The sequence below is a fragment of the Lepidothrix coronata genome, unplaced genomic scaffold (genome assembly GCF_001604755.1).
Source record: "Lepidothrix coronata isolate B3197 unplaced genomic scaffold, Lepidothrix_coronata-1.0 Scaffold8, whole genome shotgun sequence".
Taxonomy (NCBI): domain Eukaryota; kingdom Metazoa; phylum Chordata; class Aves; order Passeriformes; family Pipridae; genus Lepidothrix; species Lepidothrix coronata.
Window position 1 is genome coordinate 2,706,430 of NW_016690188.1, and position 22,088 is coordinate 2,728,517.

Below are 22,088 nucleotides of genomic sequence, written 5' to 3' on the forward strand. Positions count from 1 at the left end.
GACATATACCATATGCTGGCAGGGCATGACAGATATCTACAAATAACTTCATATTAAAAGCCTTCCCTACAGGAAAACTTTGTTTTCATTAATGAAAAAAAAAAAGGTAATTTCTGCAAGCTATTTCCCTGTTTTGTACTTACACAGCACTTAAACCACCCCAGCCACACGTCCTGGGCCATCACATCTAAGCCCATGATGCTGCAGAGCAGAAGATGCAGCCCAAGTCACCTGGGGCTCAAAACAACTGCCTGCCAGTGCCGTGTTTTTTACCACAGGCCTGTCCTTTTTCACCTCCAGGACCTGTGACAGAGAGAACAACTGTTTAACAACAAGATCAGGTTTGCTTGCATAGCTTTCAGGATAAGCACAAGCAAGGAGCCATCTTCAGAATAAATTCTTGAGAACCAACATGCATAATCAGAGCATCTTCTCTACAAGGGAGAGATGTAAGAGGACTGTATAAACAAAAGGCTGCCATATGAGATCCATCTATTTAAAATACTGTTTATTTGTGATTTAACATTAATTAGCATTACATCTATGAGCAATTTCAGATAACATTTATATATTTTCCACAGGACACAAGAGTTGGCTGGCTCATTCTTTATGCCAAAGCAAGTAAATAGAGGCATTAGCAAAAGGTGCAAATAGTTCACGGTTGCATTTTAAAAAATATTTATGCACATTGCATTCATTTAGATATATTTTTAAAAAAGTTATGAAAAGCGTAGTTCACAGGTTACTGTTTCTACATATGTTGTAATACAACACAAATAATGTAGAACATAAAAAACAAAGTAAGCAACTGAAAGTTTCCACTATGATTAAAAACACTGATTCCAGTATTTAGTGATAGCTAGAAAATTGTTTCCAGGATCCATTCCAACATCGCATTATCACACTTACACGGTCAAAGCTAACCAGCCCCGAACATGCTATAATCAACATTTTTGCATGCCAAACCACTCTCCAGCCATATTTAACAATTATATATGGTATAATATTTCAACCGGCAATTTGGGAATCACATGGATGTTAAAAACATACTTCCTATTGCGATGACTGATTTACAGACATTTGACACAGCGAAGAAACCCCTATGTTAATTTCTATGTTTAGTTTGTATTTACAATACAGTAAAAGTACTAAAATGACAATACAAGTAAAAATGAGTAAGTGGCAGTACCACCCTTACCCATGGCACTAGGCTCTGATTTGCTCTGGGTTCATCCAAAGGACAACACAGATTCACAAGACCCTTTTACAATTTGAATGAAACTGAATTAAAAACCCACAGTGTTGCACTCTGTATGAATCCATACAAATTATTTAAAACATCTAATATGGAAATGTCACTCTGCTGATTTAATAAAAATATCCCGCAATCCATATCATATATTTAAAAAAAATAATCACCGAACTTTTACTTTCTTTGTCTCCTCCTATTTTCCTACTATTTCACTTTCCCTTTTAACAGTTTTGTTTCCTTCATTTGGTTATGTTAAGAGATTATTTTTCTTCATTCATTAGCAATACCATGAGAGAAAAAAAGAACAACCCATGACTAATTTTTAAACATGAATCCAGTTCAATTTTATATGCTTTTATCCTTTGATTTCTAAGTCCCTGGATTCCTGAATTATATTTAAGTATATTCTAAACCAAGCATTCTTAAATACACTCTAACTATTAAATGCTTGGTTCACATGCTTATCATACCTTTATACTGAATGGTATACAAACATTTGAACATATAAAATCTTCTTTTTGTTTTGCCAGTTAAACTAAATTATCAATGTTAAGTGTATAAAATCCCCCTTCTTGAAAAATAAGGGTTTCCCCCGCCCCAACTGATAGAATAAAAAAGAAGTCTTCAAAAATTATATTTCACTAAAATGAAATATTTGGCAAAAAAGTTATTGAATAATGGAATTCTTTAGACATTTTGTATAATTCCAAATAAACTTTCTCTTACACAGTTTTTCCCCTAATATTATGTGCCAGTGTATAATATTTCTATGTGAGCTAATCTTAAAAAAGATTTAAAGGTGTGCTGTTAATATGTACCCACTCAAACAGGGGTACAGAAACATAAAATATATGGTCAAAAATCACAATACAAAAATGTATGATCTGGTTTCCAAATGAGACAGCAGTTTTAAAAAGTCATATGATCACTCAACAGTAACTTTAATAAAGACTTTAACTGTACTGAAAATTTTAAGGTCTGCAAAATACTCCAAGCAGAACTTGCTGCTGCATACTGTGATGGTATTTGACCTTGCTATGATGGTAATGGAGCACCTGCCAGTGTAGTTCTACATGAAACTAATCAATGTTTCCAGCCCTCATAGCAATTTTGGACACAGTTAAGTGAGAGATGAATTAACTTTCAATTAACATGTAAAGTTTTTTTTGTCTCTTTGTTTTTTTTTTTAAAGCAAAACCTCTTCCAGTTTCTTTTTGTTTAGGTTAAAAGTCCAGTTACTGCACACCCCTAACACTACGCTGTTAATGGAAAACTTAAACGTTTAAAATGTGCAATGTCTCCTCACAACAGAACTGCACTTATGCTTCTACTTTCTCCTTCTTTTTACTCTTTTTCAGGAAGGATGGGGTGCGGAATTTCTTCTTCTTCTTTGATGGGGATTTGGAAGGTGACCCTTCAGGAGACAGGGCCTCTTCTATCTTTTCAGAGCTTTTGATGGTAATCTCTACGCTCTCCACAGTACTTGTGGTTAACTGACTGACCCTCTTGGTGAGATCCTCTTCCACGTCATGTGCATCTTCCTTCCCATTCACCACCACAACTGGCATCTCCACAGATATCAGGTTTGCATTCTGGGTATAGGAATCCTCATGGTTTTCTGAAAGAGCAAATGATTTTGCAATCATTTATGTACACCACTTTGCAAAAAAACCCCCAGTATAGAAGTAAATACTGTGAGTCTGGACTCTGATCCAAAGAATGAAACCCAGAGTGCTTAGATGTGGTTTTTTTTCCCCTTTATCCACACTCTTTGTTGTTGTAAGCAGATAATATTGTGAAAATGTCATCAAAGGAAAATGGGCTGAAAAATCTAACTTTATCTCTGCCAGGTGAATATGCAGATCAAACTGTATAGAGGATGTACAAATACAGTCTACACAGCATAGATGTACACAGTCTCAAGCACACTCAAAATTACACTTTACTGCAAGAGACTAATTCCATACAGAAGTCTTTGGAGAACTTCCCTTTCAAAATGCCTACTTAGACTTTGCTAGGAAAGTCTTAGGCATAAAATCTAATCTTAACATATTCAATAAAATAAAAGTATAATATCTATTTCCTTCATCAGATTAATATCCAAGTTTCAGCATGCCTTGTGTTGTTTTCTGTTTGTGAGAATTATGTATTAGAAAAGACTGGGAAAGATAGTTTTCTGGACAAAGTCCCTCCCAGACTTTGTATAAGTGGGCTCTTTCTGGCTCAGTTGATTTCATGCAAGTGTAAGAATGCAGCAGAAAAGTGGATGACTTGGGTTATTGGAGCCATTGGCATTGTACAGAAATTGCATGGAATACCTTCTAATTTTTCTGGGACATTTTGCGGGGATTGAGTTTGTGACTGAATTTGTGACACAGATGAACCGTCATCTGAGAACAATTCCTGTTCAGCATCTGCAGGACAAGACTGGAGTTAGTAGCCATGCAAAAGTGAAAGTCAAGCAAGAGTGTCAGTGCTAGTGCTACAAGATTTACAGCTCTGCTATAGCATTGCCTTGCTCAGGCTGACAACTTCACGAAGTTACAATACACAATTGAAACACTACAGAATTGTGGATTTACATGTTTTATCCACTAAAAATCATTATATATTAGTTCTTTAATAGAAAACATTAAAAAGCTGGCAGGGTTGCATTTCAAGTGCCATGCCATAAGTCACAGTCTGCTGTTACAGTAAGCTACTATAGTATGTCCTGAATGTGACATATAACAAAATTGGTTTATTACACAGTATTAGTAAAGAAGAAATCACAGTGTTATTGTTAAAAAAAACATATAAAAGATCAACACTGAATTAGTAATTCTCTATGAAACAGTAGTATTGGTAGTATTGGAAAAAGATGTAAAAAGTGAAAGTAGATGAGTTGTGCACACTGAGAGAACAGAAGAAAAATTAAAGGAGCCGAGACCAAACATCCCAGTAAACTTTAGTTCAGTTGGGCACATCTAACTTTAATATCAACTCTGAGGAGGAGGTTGGACTAAGATGACCTTCAGGGACTCTCCCACCTGAAGTTATTCTATGATTCTGACAAGAAAATTCATCATGTTAAAGTGTGTTTCTGTCAACCCCATTTCTGTGCAAACCTTTCATTGCTTCAATCTTACCACTAACTAAAGTAAAAGACTAAACAACATTTAAAAAAGAATTCTACCACCTCAAGGAATGATGAGTTCTAAAGTAGCTGTATGTGTTAATAATTAACATGTATACAATTTTACAGTAGGTATTTTCCCACTCATTATTAAAATGTAAACCCCAACAATCTAAACCACATCACTGACCGTCCAGCCCTTGCTGCTTGCGCTCAATTGTTTTCTTGTACTCTTCCAGTTCCTTCTCAGTGAGATGGCTGAACGGGTTGGGCGGTGCCGGTGGCGCGTGCTCATCATCAAATTGCATTGGCTGGAAAAGAGAAAACCACAGAATTTAACAGTTAAAAAAAGAAGCAACAAGCAAGACATACAGAGATAATGTCTCCTTTTTTGCCCAGAGTTTGTGACACCAGATTCACAGGGAATACAGAACTAAAACACGGATGCATCCAGGTAAAAGTTACCCCATCTAAGAGGCATTCTCATAATAATGAATACTGACTGCTGAGCTGTAAAAGAATTACCCTTTTGCAGCAGTTAAGTAATTAGTTGGAGTTTTTTTTTGTTTGGGTGCTTTGGTTTTTTTTTAATCAAGGGGGGACAGCTCCAGAATAGAGACCTGCCTTAAGAGTTTACAGTTCAGGGCCTCTTCACAGAAGTGAAAGTCCTTTCACACAGTTGATCCTAACAGGGGATCAAAAATGAGGTTTCCCTGTTTTCTACAGATGCCCAAGTTCTAGGATTTTTTTTTTGCAGGAAAGTAACTGTGCTCATGTTCCTGTTTAGGAATCTAAGTGGAAGGACTCCAAGATGAATCTTAAAATGACAAATTTTAAAATTATTCTCATGTTGAAAGAAAATTCACTTGCAAAATATTCTTTCTGTCTGAAATACATAAGGAAACCCAGTGTTATCTCAAAACAATAGTTGAAACCAAAATGAGAAAATAAGACTTACTAACTCGTGGACAGTTGAAAACTAGATTTATAGGTTTCCAATTAGAATTCATCACAGTTTGTTGGATAACCTTATTAGGGATATCTGTGTTGTTTGGAAGTAAGTATATTCTATTCAAGAAAAGATTACTGTGGACAGGCAAGAAACTGAAAAACCTCCCTCCCAGTAAGAAGCCTGTTTCTAATGAAAGCTGTGTCTTCTACATGGTCAAATCCCACCTTTTAAACTCAGATATTTCAGGGCCTCAATCACTACTGTGGACATCAGTTCCACAAACTAATGAAGATTATTTTTGGCCCCATGCATTGCAAAGTTCATCCTCTCTCACTTAGACAGGGTCCTACTTCATTAATATTAATAGTGGCAAACTTAACATGCATATCGCGATTTCAAACTAACATTTTAAACCTTTAAAATGAAATATGAATAAAATGTATCACACCTCTCAAATCTGGCATGAAAATAATCAGTTCTAACCAATCGCTTAAAAAGACAATGGCCCGAACTGACATTTGAAAGACAGGCAGCCAGACAACCCAAACAGTTGTAAATTAGTGAATTATGTTGTACTCACTGAGCTTGGCTTTTTATCCACAACGATCCCTGCGAGCAGCTGAGACTGTGGTCCTGCTGTCTTTAGGTCATATCGGTTTTGCTCCCTTATCTATATAGAGAAAGTAAACCTGGTTAGAAACAGGTATTTCTCTTTAACAAATCCTATGCCCATGAGCTTTCCAAAGCCATTAACACAGTGAATGGCTGGAGGATCAAGCTGTATGCTGCTGCACCTAAAAACTAAGAACTCTTCTTCCACCTCTGAATATACAGCATATATTATTTAGCTATTGCAGTACTCTCAAATATCCACCACAGTCCCAGCTCCTGCACTTCATCATGCAAGCCAATATTTAGAAATAAGCTCCAAGGAATATTCTCTGAACCTGAGCTCCCCACCTCATTTATGACACATGTTCAGCTACTGGAGAGAACTGTGGTCATAAAGGTTGGTAAAGTTTTTCCTTTTGTGAATAGCTTATTATTTTCCCTAAACTAACAGCCCTAACTTCAAATTGTCAGTGCTTAAGAGACTGACAGATCAGATATAAATACCAATACAGATCTTATAAAAAAATTCTAAAACAGAAAATTCGGAATAAACTATCTATGAGACAGTGACATGCATGAATTTAAAAATCATTGCCTGGGACACGTATTATTAATCCCTAGATGATTAGAGGGTTCCTTTCCAGTTCTGAGGAAGGGATTTGCTCCTTTTAACTCCAGTCTCCAAGGATACTGATGTAGTGCTTTCCAAAAAAGAAAAAATATGTAATCAAATGAAAAATGTCCTGAATATCTGTTAATATAGTTATGCTGAGGGTGGAGTATTTGGTCAGTCTGATAGTCAGTGTCTTATGTGCTGGAAGGGAAAAGCAGTGGGATATTTCTGTTTACAGAGAGGTCCAAAAATAATCTCTCGTTTTCTTTTTTTTACTGCCATTAGAAAGAGGACTGGGTCACAAGAACTCCAGCCTAATAAGCACTAGGCAAATTAAAACAGAGCAGAGCAAGATCAGAGTCTGAGATTGAATCATGCTGTAGATGATGCACAGCAACTCAGTTCATGTTGACACCTAATTATCCACTAAATATTACACTAAATAGCAGGGACTACCCTTTCCAATCTATAATTTCCAGAGTTAATACTCATCCTTCAGACTACTGCACTCACAATTTAAATATATACATACTACGTATGTATCTCCAGACTTCATGTATGTCACACATTTAAATACACGCTTTTGAGTGCCAAAAATCACACATAGTGTAAGAAACTTCTTAATAAAATCAAAACATCTGAAAATGTTATTTTACTGCTCTGCTGAATCATTGCTTGAACATATAATTTTACTTGGAAATGTTACAATTTTCAGTTCATCACACTTCGTTTACCTTATTTCTCTTTTCCAACACTTCACTTGGGTTTGTGTTCAGAGGGACAAATTGGTTTGGATCTTCAATTTTGATTGGCGTTCCTCCACTTGTCTTGGAAGAGTCGTCAGCTTTCATCCACTTAAAGGGGAAGAAAATAAAAATAAAGAAGCTAAAACTTCCAGCATGATGGAGAGGAACAATTCTTAGTGTTGTCTTACTGCTAACGAAGAGATATAAAAGAAAAGACTTTCTGCCTTTATTTTCAATTCCACATGACACTCACAAAATAATCCCATCTCCTTACAGGTTTATGTGTTTGCCCAAGAGGATTTAAGTTGCCTTGAACATGTACAATTAAGATTACTTTTTTGTAAACACTGAAATACATTCCAGAAAAATGCAGTATTACGGTGTACTTATGACTCTGTATTTAGGAAGGATCACAATTCCTAGTAACTGGGACATAGATCCAGAGCCCTTGTTCATGCAATTGACTTCCACCTCTGCACATTTTGACTGCAGGTTTTTTCTCTTCATAAGCAGGGTTTCCTTCTAAACTTAAGTTTAGAAACTTGCCAGCCTGCCAGCAGGAGGAGCTGATGCTTTTGCAGTTGCACTGCGCAACTGGGAGTAGTCAATAGCAAATAACACACTTTGTAGTCCCATGAAAGCCACCTCTCTGCAGGCTGGAAACTTAGGTAGAAGCATCTTGGTAAGCTGCAGGAGGGGGAAAAAATCTTGATCATCATTAAAAGCCGTAGCATGAACAGACTCTTTGAAAGCTGTTTTCAGCAGGCTCACAAACAGGAAAGGGGCAGCTAGAGATGGATTAGAGCTTTTGTCTCCCTTGTATAAAAAAAGAGAACCACCCCTGGATGATTTAAAACCTTACTATGTTTGTTGGTTAGCTAATAGCATAAAAAGATCCGGCAGAAAATCTGTTGTCTGCTTCAGGAATCAGAATAGCTAGTAACAACAGGGAAATAATTGTTAAATTTTATCATAAACTGTTACTCTTACAAACTATTAACACCCCCCTCACCAAACAGAGGGAACCCTTAGTACTAATGTCATTAAGTCTCCGAAAAGCCTATTTTAATTTGCTTGATAAACTTACTTGCTACTCCTGTTAAAGATTTTCTCATAAAAACTGTGCATAATTTACTTTCAAATAGGGCAAAAATGAAGTGGCTGCCCAAAATCTCTACCTACCGTGATCTTAGTCCTGGGACTGGTTTCCCCGTTCCAGGACTCCTCAGGCACATTAACTTTCAAGTACGTGTTTGGAGAGTTCAGCCATCTTGTCTTTTCTCTCTGTTGCTTCTGTGCAAGGAACTTCAGGGGGGAAAGTGGGACTGTATCATCTTCAAAGGAAAAGGCAGTCACAGTGGCTGGGATCTCAACATCACTCTTATGTCTGGGTTTTTCCCTGACTAATGGTTGCCTATAGGCATAGCCAGTTCTGTATCCCTACAGAGAAGTAAAAAAGAAAAATAATTAAAAACATAAATAGAAGGAATTATTTATTAAAAATCAGAAAAAGGTATCCAAAGTAGCAATGGATTTTTTGTGCTGCCCTATATGCATTAAGCAGGTCCACTGAGTTCTCTTCAGAGACCTGGTTAGTGGTGTTGTCCATCATTAATTCATACTATTTACATTCAAGAGACCCATTTACAACACAGTACAGCAGCAGTTGAACAGGACTCCACTCTCACTTCACCTTCCTCCTGCCTTTGCACATGTATGACCACCAAATGACGCCCTGCTCAGGTTATGGTCTAGGCAGCTTCCATGAGGACATTTATGTCTTGCACAACAGCACATCCCAGCTCATGACACTCCCCCACTCCTCACTCTATTGGTATGGGAGGCTGTTCCAGAATTCACAGAGCAGGGAAATGGACATTTTAAAAATAATAAATTATCATCTGATTTCCTAATCATACAGTGGTTTGGGTTGGAAGGGATGACCTTACAGATCATCTAGTTCCAAGTCCCCTGCCATAGGCAGGGATGCCATTCACTAGATCAGGTTACTCAAGTCCCCATCCTGGCCTTGAACACTTCCAGGGATGAGGCAGCCACAACATCCCTGGGCAACCTGTTCCAGTGCCTCACCACCTTCACAGTAAGGAATTTCTTTCTAAAATCTAATCCAAACCTGGCAGTTTAAAACCATTGCCCCTTGTCCTGTCACTATCTGCACATATTAAAAGTCCCTCTCCCTCCTTTTTATAAGCCCCTCTAAGGTACTGAAAGGCCTCAGTGAGTTTTCCCTGGAGCCTTTTCTTTTCCTAATACCAGAGTTAATAACAAAATATATAGAGGGAATCTGCCATGTCTATTTGCTAGGTGGTAATTACAAAATATTTTTACTATTAAGCTACTATAAGGAGCAAATCATGTTTGTAAGATGGTTGGACAAAATCAAAGTCCAAAGCATTATAAATTCTTCTCATGACAAAATACCACTGTCAGAAACAGTGACATATGACAAACTAAATCAAGTAGAATAGATTTTACATACACAAAGTTACTCTGTCTTCATTTCAAAAATCACAAAGAAAAAATTGTTTGCTTTCCAGAAGCTAATCCTGCACTCAAAAGCTTACAGGGACCATATGGACAACACCATCCACGTGCTCTCACCAGGTTGTCCAGCATCCGCATGAGCGCTTCAAATTCTTGCTCCCCAACTTTCCATTTATGTTGCGAAGCCATATTAACTCCACCTCCTCCCATTGCTGCCACAGCGTGCGTGGAAGGCTTGAACTTCTGCAGATCCAGTAGTAGGAGATTGTCTATCCCACCTGCTCCAGCTAATGCATGAACCTGGGGACACCAGTGATTATTTCATTTGTGAAAAAGCTTTTGCAGCATAAGTGTTTGGAATTAAGTACAGATAATTCTCTCTCACCTGTGTTTCACAGGCCAGCTGCACATTGAAAATATAGTGGAATGCTTCTTCCAGTGTCTCTCCTAGTGCTACCACACCATGGTTTCTCAAGACTAATACCTAGTAAATGAAGACACTAATGTTAAATGGTAGAAACTGGCACAGGACATGAAAATCGTTTATGAAGAGCATGAAGGAGGTTGAATACCTTGCAACTGGGTCCAAGAACTTTTTGAAGCTGAATTCTCTCATCCTGTTCATCAAGAGATCCCTGGTAGTTGTAATAAGCAACATCTCCCAGAATCAGAGCCTCTTGTGATATGGGAAGGATGCCACATTTCATAGAGGAAACCTGTTTCATGAAAATGAAGTGCTGATAATTAGGAAAAAATGAAACTTAAAACTCATATCTCAACCACCCAAGCCTTAGCACGATGTACTTTTGTATCTTTGCTACAAGAGAGACAAACTCTCCACAGTGAAAGCTTAGAATCAATCCTCCTCCACCAGACTAGTTTCCAATAGGATGACAGAGGTGCTGCTACCCAGCCTAGGAACAGATTCATTAGAGGAAAATACAAATTAACCCAACTGAGTTAATTTTTGTGAATTTTTATCCATGTTTAATTCTCAGCATAAGCTTAATTTTTTTTCCTTCTTTCGCACATTTATAATTTCAAAAAGCTAGTATAAAAGAAATTATTGATCCCTTTTTTTTTGTCTGTGGTCAAGGAATACATATAATTTATAGATAAATAAATTAATATTATTTTATTTCAAACCAGTTTTTTCAAGCCTCATTACATTTTTATCACTATTATGCAGACCATTTTAAATTTATGTTAACTTTGACATTTTAATAGTGACGTAAATCCAAACTGAACATAACTACTAATTAAACCACCTAAAAAATGGAACTGCATAATGCAAATGATGATCTATATAGCATAATATATTGTCTAGGATGCTATAAATGAAACTTGTGCAAACCCTATGCTTTACAACCTCCACAACCTGACCATAACGATATCTAAGCATCACTTTATTTCTATCCCATTTCACTGCAGTGGCCCAGCCCTCTTTCTCTGGTTATTTGATAACCTCAGGCTCGTCTTTGCCAGCGTAGAGCCGGTATTAAAAACAAAAATAAAATCACTGCCATGAGCAGTGATTCAGATTCAGAAACACACTTTTAAGTTCATAAGGTAAAGCTGTTTTTTTACTCTTTATCCGGAAGGAAGACTTACAGCCGCCGTTGCAGGGGTGTGTATGTGTATCACACATCTGACGTCGGGGCGGGTGGAGTAGATGGCCACGTGTGGACTGAATCCTACACTGTCAATACTGAGAGCTGTACTTCCCTGGTCCACTACATCTCCTAGGATGTTTACTTTAACCTGAAAGAGCCAAACAAACAAATGATATTCAGAAAGTATGTGACAATTTCAATAGTCTAGAAACTACCCTCCCTTTCTTATTTAGTACCAAATTCCTCCCTATGTATTTAGGGCTCAGAGCACAAAAAAAAGTAGGAGAGCAGCCATGAATCTGTATGTCAATAAACCATCCCGCTGTACAAGCCCCTGACAATTGTTGGAAGTCCAGCCATGGAAGAAGTAAGGATAAGACTGATACAACATATATTCCACTTCAGTCTAGCTGATCTTTCCTGGTTTCTGACTTTCAAAAATTAATTTTGTTAACATTTCCTACATTTTAAATATAAAGAAAATTCAGCCCCTGAGAAATGTCCAGTAGGAACATTAAATGCATAAGGAATTTTCAGTTTTGTGGGAACATTAAAATTGTAATTCCTGTATCAACAAAAAATAACAGCAGGGTCATATCTCAAGGTATTTTGTTTTGTTATGTAATGCTGTCAATCTCTATCTGGTACCCTTTTGACCTGGAGGTAAGTTTCCTTACAGATATCTACTGTCACGAAGAACATATGGCAGGTTCTGCACCAAAAGATGTGTGATTTATCAGCTGCCATTGCCTAAATAACAGCCTGTAACTTCACTCAGCTCATTTATTGGGCCTAGAGAAGATATTCAATTTTATTTCCCCACTTAAAACAATAAGAGCTGATTCTACTAACGCTTCTCCTATGGAGTAATTTCACACATATTATCATACTGTCAGGTTATAAAAGGTTACTGCTACACTGAGGCTATTTGATGAGCTTCATCAGACAGGGAAACAAAGCTGCTGCTCCACACTGAAGCTGAAGACAAAGCAACAGAAAGTAAAGCTAAACCTAAGGAGAAATGCTGAGAAACAAAGGATGCTAGTATCTAAACAGTTAATCAGCTTTTCATCTGGTGGATAAATATTAAAAAAAACCCAAATAACAGCGTGATTATAGATTAGAAGTCCATTTTAGCAGCCACAAAAGTATTTCAGAAAACAGGTTGAGCCTCATTGGTTATTACAGGAGGTGAATCACGTACCAAATTAGAAGCTGAAGCTTCAGAAAAGGACAGACCTCTTGGAATGATTAGAATATGGTCATGTTCTTTGCTAACTCTTACCTGCAAAGGAAGAATAAAATAGATTACTGATCTAATTTACTTTATTCAGGGGAAAAATAATTGGAAGGAATAAGTAGCATTCTAAATAAAAAATGTTATTCTCTAAAATACTTACTGTGATATAGGTATTCGGCAAATGTGCCCACCCAAACAAGTCAGCCAGTCTATATAAACTGGCTAACTTGCAACGAGTAAGTTTTTCTCCCTTAACAAACGAGGAGGTATCTATCCCAGGTAGGTCATTGATGGGTGTAATCATTCCATGGCCTGAGAAACAGACAAAACCAGATGATAGCCACTTGGACAATTAAATGACTTCTAGCACAATCTTCCAGATGCAGTGTATTTAAGTTGTTAGCCTAGCAGTACCAGCAATTACTAGACTGAAACTTCACTACTGGGATTTCTAAGGTTGTTACTGAAACATCTGTTACTTTAAGACAGTAGGAACCAACCACACCTGAATTTAAGTGTTCCTCCCTTTTCAAATCTAAGAGAGGTGAAATAAAGGTTTTCCTGAGCTCTCTCCTGAATCAATATACTATACAGGACTGGAAATGTGCTTTAAGACATTTGTCACTAATGAAGTATTTTTACATGTTACTTTGTTGGTTTTTTTTTACAGGACAACACATTCCTTATGGACTTCTGACACCAATATAACTACTTTGAAGAGCTATCTCAGTACTTGAATTCAGTCCTAATGAGGAAATTACGATTAGTGCAAGAGTTCTCAAAGGGATTAACAGAAGGGATCACCTCTTAACAGAGAAATCACAAAGATCAATTCATCTCTTTGACTTGTGACTACACAAACATACCCTTTTCCCCTTCGTGAATGCATAATATCTTTTGGACAGCTTACAACCTTTGTTTACAGGGAGAATTACAACCAGAAAAAGTAAAAGCCATTTTGGTTTTCAACAAAAAGAGTATGCACTTTGAGATCAGTCACCACTGCCTCTGGGTAAATGCAGCAGAGACAACAGTCGGACACATCATTTCAGTAACCAACCAGAGATGTGAAGGGGAGACTGTTTGGGTTCTCTGCTCTTCTCTTCCACTTGTTTTGTTAAATGAACCCTGAAGCACCATTTTGGGACCAATTCTCAAAAAATTATGAATGCTGACAGCTGCCACTGTACTTCAGGCTTGTAAGCTCCTGTATGATGTCCACCCACAGAACCTAAATTGACTTGGGCGTTTCAATGCTTCATGACTTGGAAAGAAGAACTTGGGTGTTAACTGAAAGATCCCAGTGACATCTCTATAACTGGAGTGCAGGCTACAAGCTGTTTTTAACTGTGGGAGCTGTTTGTGTAATGACTCAATTTGCCGGGGTATTCTTCCCCCCCCTTGTTTTTTTTTGGTTTTTTTTTAGTAACAATTTGTATGCAAGAGTAGAAAAATAAACAATCTGAATGGCAATGTACTTCACATCTCGGTTTATGTTCATGTTAAAACTGCTAATAATAACAGGGCACAACATTTTGTTCCCTAACCCAGTTAAACTTTTATTTGCAAATTATAGAACTGAGTGTGAGGATCCCAACCATTTTGTACATCATTATACAAATCAAGGAATATGGGAGAAAGAAGCCTAAAAAGGCAAGTTAAGGCCACCATCTGTACTACTTCACAGCTGAGGCAAGCTCTGGCAGAATTTGTATTCAAAGAAAGTGGAGATCCCAACATTGCCGGTGACAATTAAAAAAAAAAAAAAAGGAAAAGTGCAATTATATGTTTGATTCACTTACTGAGTGAAGCTGAAGAAAAACCTGTAAAAGTGCTCGCTGTAATGTATTCAGCAATCTGCTGTAACGCAAGCAGTCCAGTGGGGTTATTGCCCTTCTTCATCTGTTCTTGAATAAGGCATTCCAGATCTTCTCTAAAAGCCTGTAGAAACATTTGAGAATCATCAAGGAAACCTGGCTTTGATAACCATATTTCTATTATAGGTGGGGCTGGTAGTTCTGCTTCTTATTGTTACATGAAACTTCCCCTTAGACCTTGTTTTTAGCTGCTTATAACTTTGCCAGACTTTAACCATCTGACCTGAAGTTTGTATGCTGGGTATTTGCAATTAGGGGGGCAGAAAGGAGGAGTTTGGTCACAGAGGATTAACTACTTCCCAGTACAAGACAAGACAAAATGTATTTTTTTAAATGATAAAAAACATTTTTATGAATAATTAAAGTGTTGTCCATATTTTGGAAGATGTACTTGAAATTTGACCAGGATACGCTGCTTTTAGTACTAGATATTTTTTAATAATGTAGTCCCTCTGAAAATCCATCCAAATTTGATAAAGTTATAAACAACTGGAAAACTGGAGCTCATCCATGCTCAAGTAGTATCACAGACATGCAGAAACTAGAAGGAATGCCAGGATGCTATCTCCTCTCTCTTTCCTTCTCCCAAAGGGAAAACCCCTCCCTTCTTTTCCTGAATAAAATGTCCGCAAGCCCAAGAGATATAGTCTTGCAGAATATATAATGAAAAAGGTTTTTATGGTATCAAATTTAATATACTATGCACTGTGGACAAAGCCTGTTCCTTTGAGATGATAGGCAGATTATCCCCTATCCACAGTGAATGCCTGTCCTAGGACTACTGCAATCCTGACATTTCTGGACTAAGTAAATTCTGTTCCTTCAAACTTCCATTATAAGTTACATTTTCTACCCTCTCATTATTTCTTGGCAGCATCTTCCAGCCTTTGTCCAAACTAGCAGTACCCAAAGCTGCACACAACACGGGCTGAGGTGTATTGCGAACACTCCTGCCAGTTCATTCCAAAAAGACATTTGGTGTCTTTACCAGCAGCTGGCTCCCATTATAACTCCAGGCTATTCCCTGTATGTAATTGCTCCTTGCAGTTTGCCTTGCTTAGCGGAGTACTTGCTCTCAATTAAAAAAAGAAAATAGTTCTGTATGACAAATGTGATTTCCTCACTGAATTTTAATTCAGGCCTTCAAAACGCCCACTTTGTTGGGTAAAATCCACCAATCTCATGACAGCCTGTTCATCAACAGGTTTTGACTCTGTAAGAGAGAGCGCTACTGGACTCCTAAAAAAACGTCCTCAAGATTCTACTTGATATGGCCCCTTGGTTGGACAGTTGAGCCTCCACAACTGCACTTTAATGACCGAGTTCTCAGACACCCATGCTCTCCTTAGAATAATTTTTGTCAGGATTGCGTGTACCTGAGACTTGACAGATAAATAAAGCCTCTAAAGATTCCCACTGACTGACTATGCAGTGACCTGTTCCATGGATTTCTCAACACAGACCAGACTATGCTCGTGGCAGCCCTCAAATGGCTGAACAACCTCTTGGCAGCCTGAAGGTGCACAGGCAAAGTCAGATTTTTGTCTTCAGAGGCTCATGGAGGTAACATCTATGCAGCAGGAGAAAGCAGCAGATGAGAAAAAGAAAAGAAGAAACAGTGAATTGCGTGAGGAAAGGAACCTAACTGGGAGAAAAGTGGAAGTATGGGAGGTGCATCAGCAGTGAGAGCCTGTAAGGACCTGATGGGAGGCAGTTATGGGGAGGCAGCTACCAGAAAAGCAAAGTACTTGTATAAAACACCAAGTGGTTGGAGAAAACATCCTGACTTTCATCCTTCATCTATGAGCAGATGATGATGATCAATCTGATTCAGCTCTGAGGATGGCCGTCATCCTCGTGTTCCAATGGCAATGCGGATGCCTGGACTGCTGGAAGTTAAGACAAGTAGGAGATGTGTCTTGGTCCCTGTTGCACCTAGGTAATAATCTTTAAGCACAGACACCTTGTCTTTGTGCCTCATTTGGCACACAGTGGCTCATTCTCACTAGAAAAGCAGGTCAGTATTTTTTCTCTTCTTGTGGCTCAGCATGCGGCCCTGTGCCTTTTGTGGAGGCTGCACATACTCTGCTGAGGTAACAATTATTATTTATCTGACAAGATTTTCTGTGGGCAGATAATTACTGTAAATCCAAGTGCTTCACAAACATTAACTTACTAATTCCCCAAATGTGCCTTTAAGATGCAGCAAGGCCCTGTTATTTCCACAGAATGCCAGTGAGGAGGTCAAGGTAAGGTGCTTCGACCAATCTGGGATGTTCATTCCGAGAGGCCCAGAGCCCCATTTGCAGAACACTGGGCAGTAAGTAGCTTCTCACATACACAAAGCTCAGCTCTCACTGAAAATTCAAGTGCAGCACTGAGTGTCTAGCGCACTGCTGTTCCTCAGGGTATCAAGTGGGATACATGGAAAATCACAGTCTGAAAAATGGGAAACAGATGATTTGGCATCACTCATGCCTGAGATGGGTTAGTACCTGAATCTGAGCATCTCTCACCAAAGTGGTTTTGAATGAAAAACCACCGAAATGGTTTTGAATGAAAATCAGATGTGCATGATTTATACAATCCCCTGTAGAAGACAAGGGTTTTTCAAATAAATAGAAAATGCATTTTGGTGGTCAAACAGCTCAGAGGGCATAGAAAAAGGAGCCAAGGTTCAACCTCCATATTTTATCAAAAGTGAAAAAAAAGTAAAACAACAGAGGTACTTCCTTGGTTCTTGGCACATCACATCCCCCATGTTACAAAACACTTAAAACAGACATTTGGGCACCAGCCATCCCAGTGCCAGTTCCCTCCCCTACTGATGGTTCACCATGAGATGATGGCTTTATGTGACTTTCTGCTTCTGTTCCCATGATCTATTAAGATTGCAGAGATGACCAGCCAATATATTCCATCAGGAAGCTACACTTATTTTCAAATTCTGTCATTTCAAGATATTTAGTTACTTCTCATTTATTACTGAAAGAAGCCCCCTGCAAGAAACTCTACCATTTTACACTCTGCAAGGCTGAAATGTTCTTTCAGCCTTGTTTACAATATGTATATATGGAAACTGCACATTTGTAGTCTCCTGGGGGCCATGTGGAAGACAGAATTCATGATATTCATGGAAGCATTTGCTTGGGAGGAGATGGAGATAAACAGTTATCTGTATTACATTAAATCATTCCCACTTCAATTCAACGAGGACTATAAAAAAAGATCTGCAAAAACGTTCACAGTAAATTCTTACCAATTATATTTAGAATTTTTTTTATAACCTGTACAAGTAATATTACTTCTATAGTAGAAAGAAAGGTAGTATAATTGATAGTATTTTGGGCAGTTTTTGACAGAAAGATCGTTTATTTCTTATTGTATTTTTAATTCTTCTGCTTTTTGATCATGTTGTTTTCAGTCCTCTGAGCTTAGTTTTGCTCTTTTATGCTAACAGTAGTATGTTACATACTTGCTGAGACTACTACAAATGAGGATTTAGTGTTGTATCAACAATTTTGTTAAAGCAAACAAGTAGCATCCCTTAAAGACAATTTTAGAAATAACAGAAGATAGGTAAGAGCCAGGAAAGTAGGAAATATGGAGGTTTGGGATGAGCTGTAAAACAGAGGTGAGAATATGGATGAAGTGCATAGAATCAAGTATGCAATTTATCCACATGCCACTGAGTAGTGATGTTTTCTAGCAGCCTTCAGCATGTCACACACGTGACTCATGCACACTCCTTCATGGACATTTATGAATATTTCCGTACCTTTCATTCAATGCTACAGACCTTTAAAACCTAAAAAGGTCTTTATGTCCTTAAATGACCATCCCATGTGTGCTCACACAACCTTCCTCCATTTCTGCTAATGGGTATGGAGCCTGGAGACCAAGTGGTTTGGTTTTGCTTTGCTTCATAAGACTGTGATATGTACATATGTGACATCACACTGCAACTGCCCACAAGTGATCAAGTAAAAGTCATACTTGAGAGAGATGTTTTCAAAAAGATGACAAACACGCTGCTCTGGCACAAAGCAGATATTTTTCAAGCAGAAAGGTCACTGGCAATTTCAGATGTAGTATTTGACAAGAAAATGCTGACAAAGTAAAACTGTACTGTCAGATGAATGAAAAATTGTGTTATTCAGCTGTAAGCTCAGCATTGCTCAATCAAGAGAAAGTTTCAGCTCTGGGATTTAAATAGCTCTTTGGGGTTTTTGTTTGTTTGTTTTAAACCACTAAAACCTTAGATATAAGTTACTACAGTAACTTTTCACAGTGACTTTTCACAGCAGGGTACCCAAAGTGAGAAGCACAGCACTTCATGGCTGCCCATGATCCCATCATCAACAGAGCTGCACAACTTCTGGACTTGGACAACCTGTGTGCCCACAGCACTGCCACAGCTGGATAACCCACCATGCCATAGCTGAGAATCGTTTCCTGTTTGCACAAGCATCCTTCTGCCTTCAGCAAGTTCATCTGCCCAGCCAAGCAACTGTGTCCCCCCCTTGTTTGTGCTGAAACAGCTCCCCAAGCACCCCACTGAAAGTTTGCATAGGGAGCAGCCTGTGGTATGTAACTGGGCCCAGGACAGCTACTGGAAAAGAGGTAAAGCAACTTTTCAGGCAAGATGCACAACTGGGAGGATGCTTTTATTCACCTGGCAGCAGCAGACACCCAAGTGAGCAGCCTGACCTTGTTATGCTGCAGGCTGCTGCTCTGCTCCCATCTCACCTTCTCAATGCCACTCCACCACCTTGATTTAAGACATGAATTTACTCACAACTCACCAGTAAAAATAAACAGGGCAGCTCAACCTGTTCCTAAAACTGTTTCTAGAACACCACTCTTTCCAAAACTGCAGTCAGCTCTTTTAAACCAGCTCTTTTAAACCAGCCTTACACAGTACTGCAGCTGGCAGAACAGACACAGCTTTTCTTGATGGAGTCATTAGTAGCATGATTAGGTCAAGGCCTTTCTAATACCATAAAATTACTTCTCCAGAAATATTTCCAATCATTTTCCAAATACACATCATAAACTCAGGCAGTTTAGATGCAAGAATCTTACAGTTTAGATCTCCAACAGCTCTCTGAAACTTGAGAGTGAAGTTAGAAGCCTTAGTTCTCACTCATTTACTTCCATTTTCTTTCAGAAGAGCAGTCTAAGTGTGAATTGACAGTGTAAATTTGGGCTTTTAAGAATCAAAGCAACATTTGCATGTACCAGTTGACAACTGGTATTTTTCAGTCAATATATGCAGAAAAACTGGAATAACCAACTTGCTAGAATAACCTATTTTACATGGGTATGCAAATATATATAGCACAGAATAATGATGCTGTTAAAAAATTTGGTATTAATTTCTTCATTTTGTTAGGCAGATCTCTGAGGATATTAAGAAGTACACAGGCCCTTAAGTATTTTGACCATCTATGCTATTTCTTGTTTGTTGACCACTGATTTCTCCATATATCCACTCAAAAGAAGTAGAAAAAAATAATAAGAAAAAACCCAATGGTATACAGGTCACCTACAAATACTCCACACCATCGCAAACCTTTAAGGGGAGAAAGCACGTGCTCACATCAGGACTAATTACAGTAATGTCCAAACAGTCTCATGTCATTCCAAAGGAAAGTAGCTAAAAAAGATCCGTGAGGCCCCTACATTTCATAGAAGCACTTAAAAGCTGTAGAACAATATGAGAAACCCCTTCACCCATTTTCACTTTTGCCCATTTTAATCAGAGTTTATATATCCAAAAGCCATTTTCAAAAAGTGTATAGCTCCACTTATCTATGTTACATATAAACGCGCCCACACAGAGTCTCTAAGCTAAATCTCAACCACTGAAGAAAAGTTTCAAAACTTAACTGGTATTTTGTTCTCTCGAGTGAAGAGACGTTAATTTTAACTCCTGTGCTGCAAACACAGCTGCCCGTGGAGAGGAAGACCTTCACCCAAACAGCCGATACAGCTCATAACAGGCTGCTTGAAGACTGGAGTTTAGATACAAACAGCCGGTGCCCCAAGTGGAAAAGGGTGGAGCTGGCCACAAAAAAACCGCCACTGAGTTAAGGCTGGCAGGGAAAAGATAAGAGCCACAAAAAAGTGTTTGTTAATGCTATGGAAAAGAAAAAGGGGGAGGGGGCTTCTGTGTTAAGACAAAAAGAAATAGCCTGAGTAATAAGTACAGAGAATTAGCTAAAGTTATAATAATCTCTTCACTTGCAGTGAAGCGTGAGGGTACCTGGGCTGGATTTAGTGACTCAACCGACAGCAAGGCTGTCCCCAAACAGAGCTCAACTGTGCCAGTTTTTCCAGCTCTTCTAACCCAGCACACAATGACTTTCCTGTGAGCTGAAGCAGCATGTTTACTCCTGAGATAAGGAGCCTAGAGATAACCTATGATTACAGCAAAACCCGAAGCACCGAACTCCTTTGCAAAGCCCATCTCCAGCACACCCAGCTGCCGACTTCCCAGCGCCAGCCATCCCCACACTCAGAGCTGCTGCTGTGAATGGGGGTCTGGGTCCCTCCCTCGTGTTTTCTCATGGAATAAAGCCACACTATGCACCTTGCTGGATGGAATATAACCACTGAAATTTAAAATGCTAGAAGACGTGAAATTTCAGCTCCTCAGGGGTCTCACATTTCTAAGCATAATTAAGTGGTTTTCAGTAAGTGCAGGAGTAGGGATCACATGTGGTGTCAATGCACCAGGAGGGATGGCAGGCAGAGCTCTTGTAGGGCACTCTGGATGAATGTCCTCCTGCAGTCAGGGAGGAAACTCATCAGTCATAACCTTCCAGGATTTTCCAGGCACTGTTAAGAGCGTGTACTAAACCAAAGGATTATTTAACAGCCCAAAATAATAATTAAAAAAAGGATTTAAAAATTATTTGAGCTAAGTAAATACTTTAATTGTTATTCTTTACTTCTACTGCAGTGGAAACCCCTCTTCCTGCCCTCATCAGACCAAGCTGATGCCTTAATTGGACAGAATCTACAAGACCAGCAAATGAAAGAAAAAGAGTGGATTTTGTTACAGTGCATTTTATACCTCCTTATTACTGACCTAGGAAAATAAATCAGATCACAGTGCTATTTGCAATTAATAACTTCAACTACACAGAGGATCATAGAAGAGTCAGCACACAAAGGAAGACGGATCTGATTGTTTGATGATTTCAATAATCTAAAGAACATGGCACCAGAAGTACAACAGAATCTGTAGACATCCCCCAAGACTACAAGAACCCAAACCCAAGTAGTTAACAACCAGCAGGAACATTAGAAACACAGATATGAGGGGAAAAAATATCGTTTTGGATACTGTTGGCATTTATATCTAATGGAAACCACAGTTCAAACTAAACGGAAAGCAGCAACATGGAAATAAGAGAGGAGTGAAAGGCACCCCATTTTTAAGGTGAGGAAGCAGGGAAATAAAATAGCACTCGTGGTGCAGGACATGAGTGTGATTTGACCATGAACCATCGCAGCTACAGAAATGAAAGTTACGCAATGGAATTTCTTGGGTCC

At 38.5% G+C, this 22,088-nt stretch overlaps 1 protein-coding gene across 5 annotated transcripts in view; it reads right to left on the reverse strand.

Moving 5' to 3' along the window:
- Window positions 1-487: 487 nt before the first annotated feature.
- The window catches only part of ADD3 (adducin 3), a 98,072-nt gene continuing 76,471 nt past the window's right edge, over window positions 488-22,088 (reverse strand). For 4 of the 5 annotated variants that reach the window (XM_017804047.1, XM_017804050.1, XM_017804049.1 and 1 more), the window contains 13 exons: window positions 14,451-14,589; window positions 12,809-12,960; window positions 12,613-12,693; window positions 11,407-11,556; window positions 10,368-10,511; window positions 10,181-10,279; window positions 9,913-10,095; window positions 8,473-8,730; window positions 7,279-7,398; window positions 5,900-5,989; window positions 4,558-4,678; window positions 3,571-3,666; window positions 488-2,870 (listed from right to left, as the gene is read on the reverse strand). In XM_017804047.1, the coding sequence (XP_017659536.1) occupies window positions 2,572-2,870; window positions 3,571-3,666; window positions 4,558-4,678; window positions 5,900-5,989; window positions 7,279-7,398; window positions 8,473-8,730; window positions 9,913-10,095; window positions 10,181-10,279; window positions 10,368-10,511; window positions 11,407-11,556; window positions 12,613-12,693; window positions 12,809-12,960; window positions 14,451-14,589 (1,932 nt within the window). In that variant the 3' untranslated portion in view covers window positions 488-2,571. The remainder of the gene's footprint in view (window positions 2,871-3,570; window positions 3,667-4,557; window positions 4,679-5,899; window positions 5,990-7,278; window positions 7,399-8,472; window positions 8,731-9,912; window positions 10,096-10,180; window positions 10,280-10,367; window positions 10,512-11,406; window positions 11,557-12,612; window positions 12,694-12,808; window positions 12,961-14,450; window positions 14,590-22,088) is intronic. The other variant, XM_017804051.1, reaches the window with a different exon arrangement.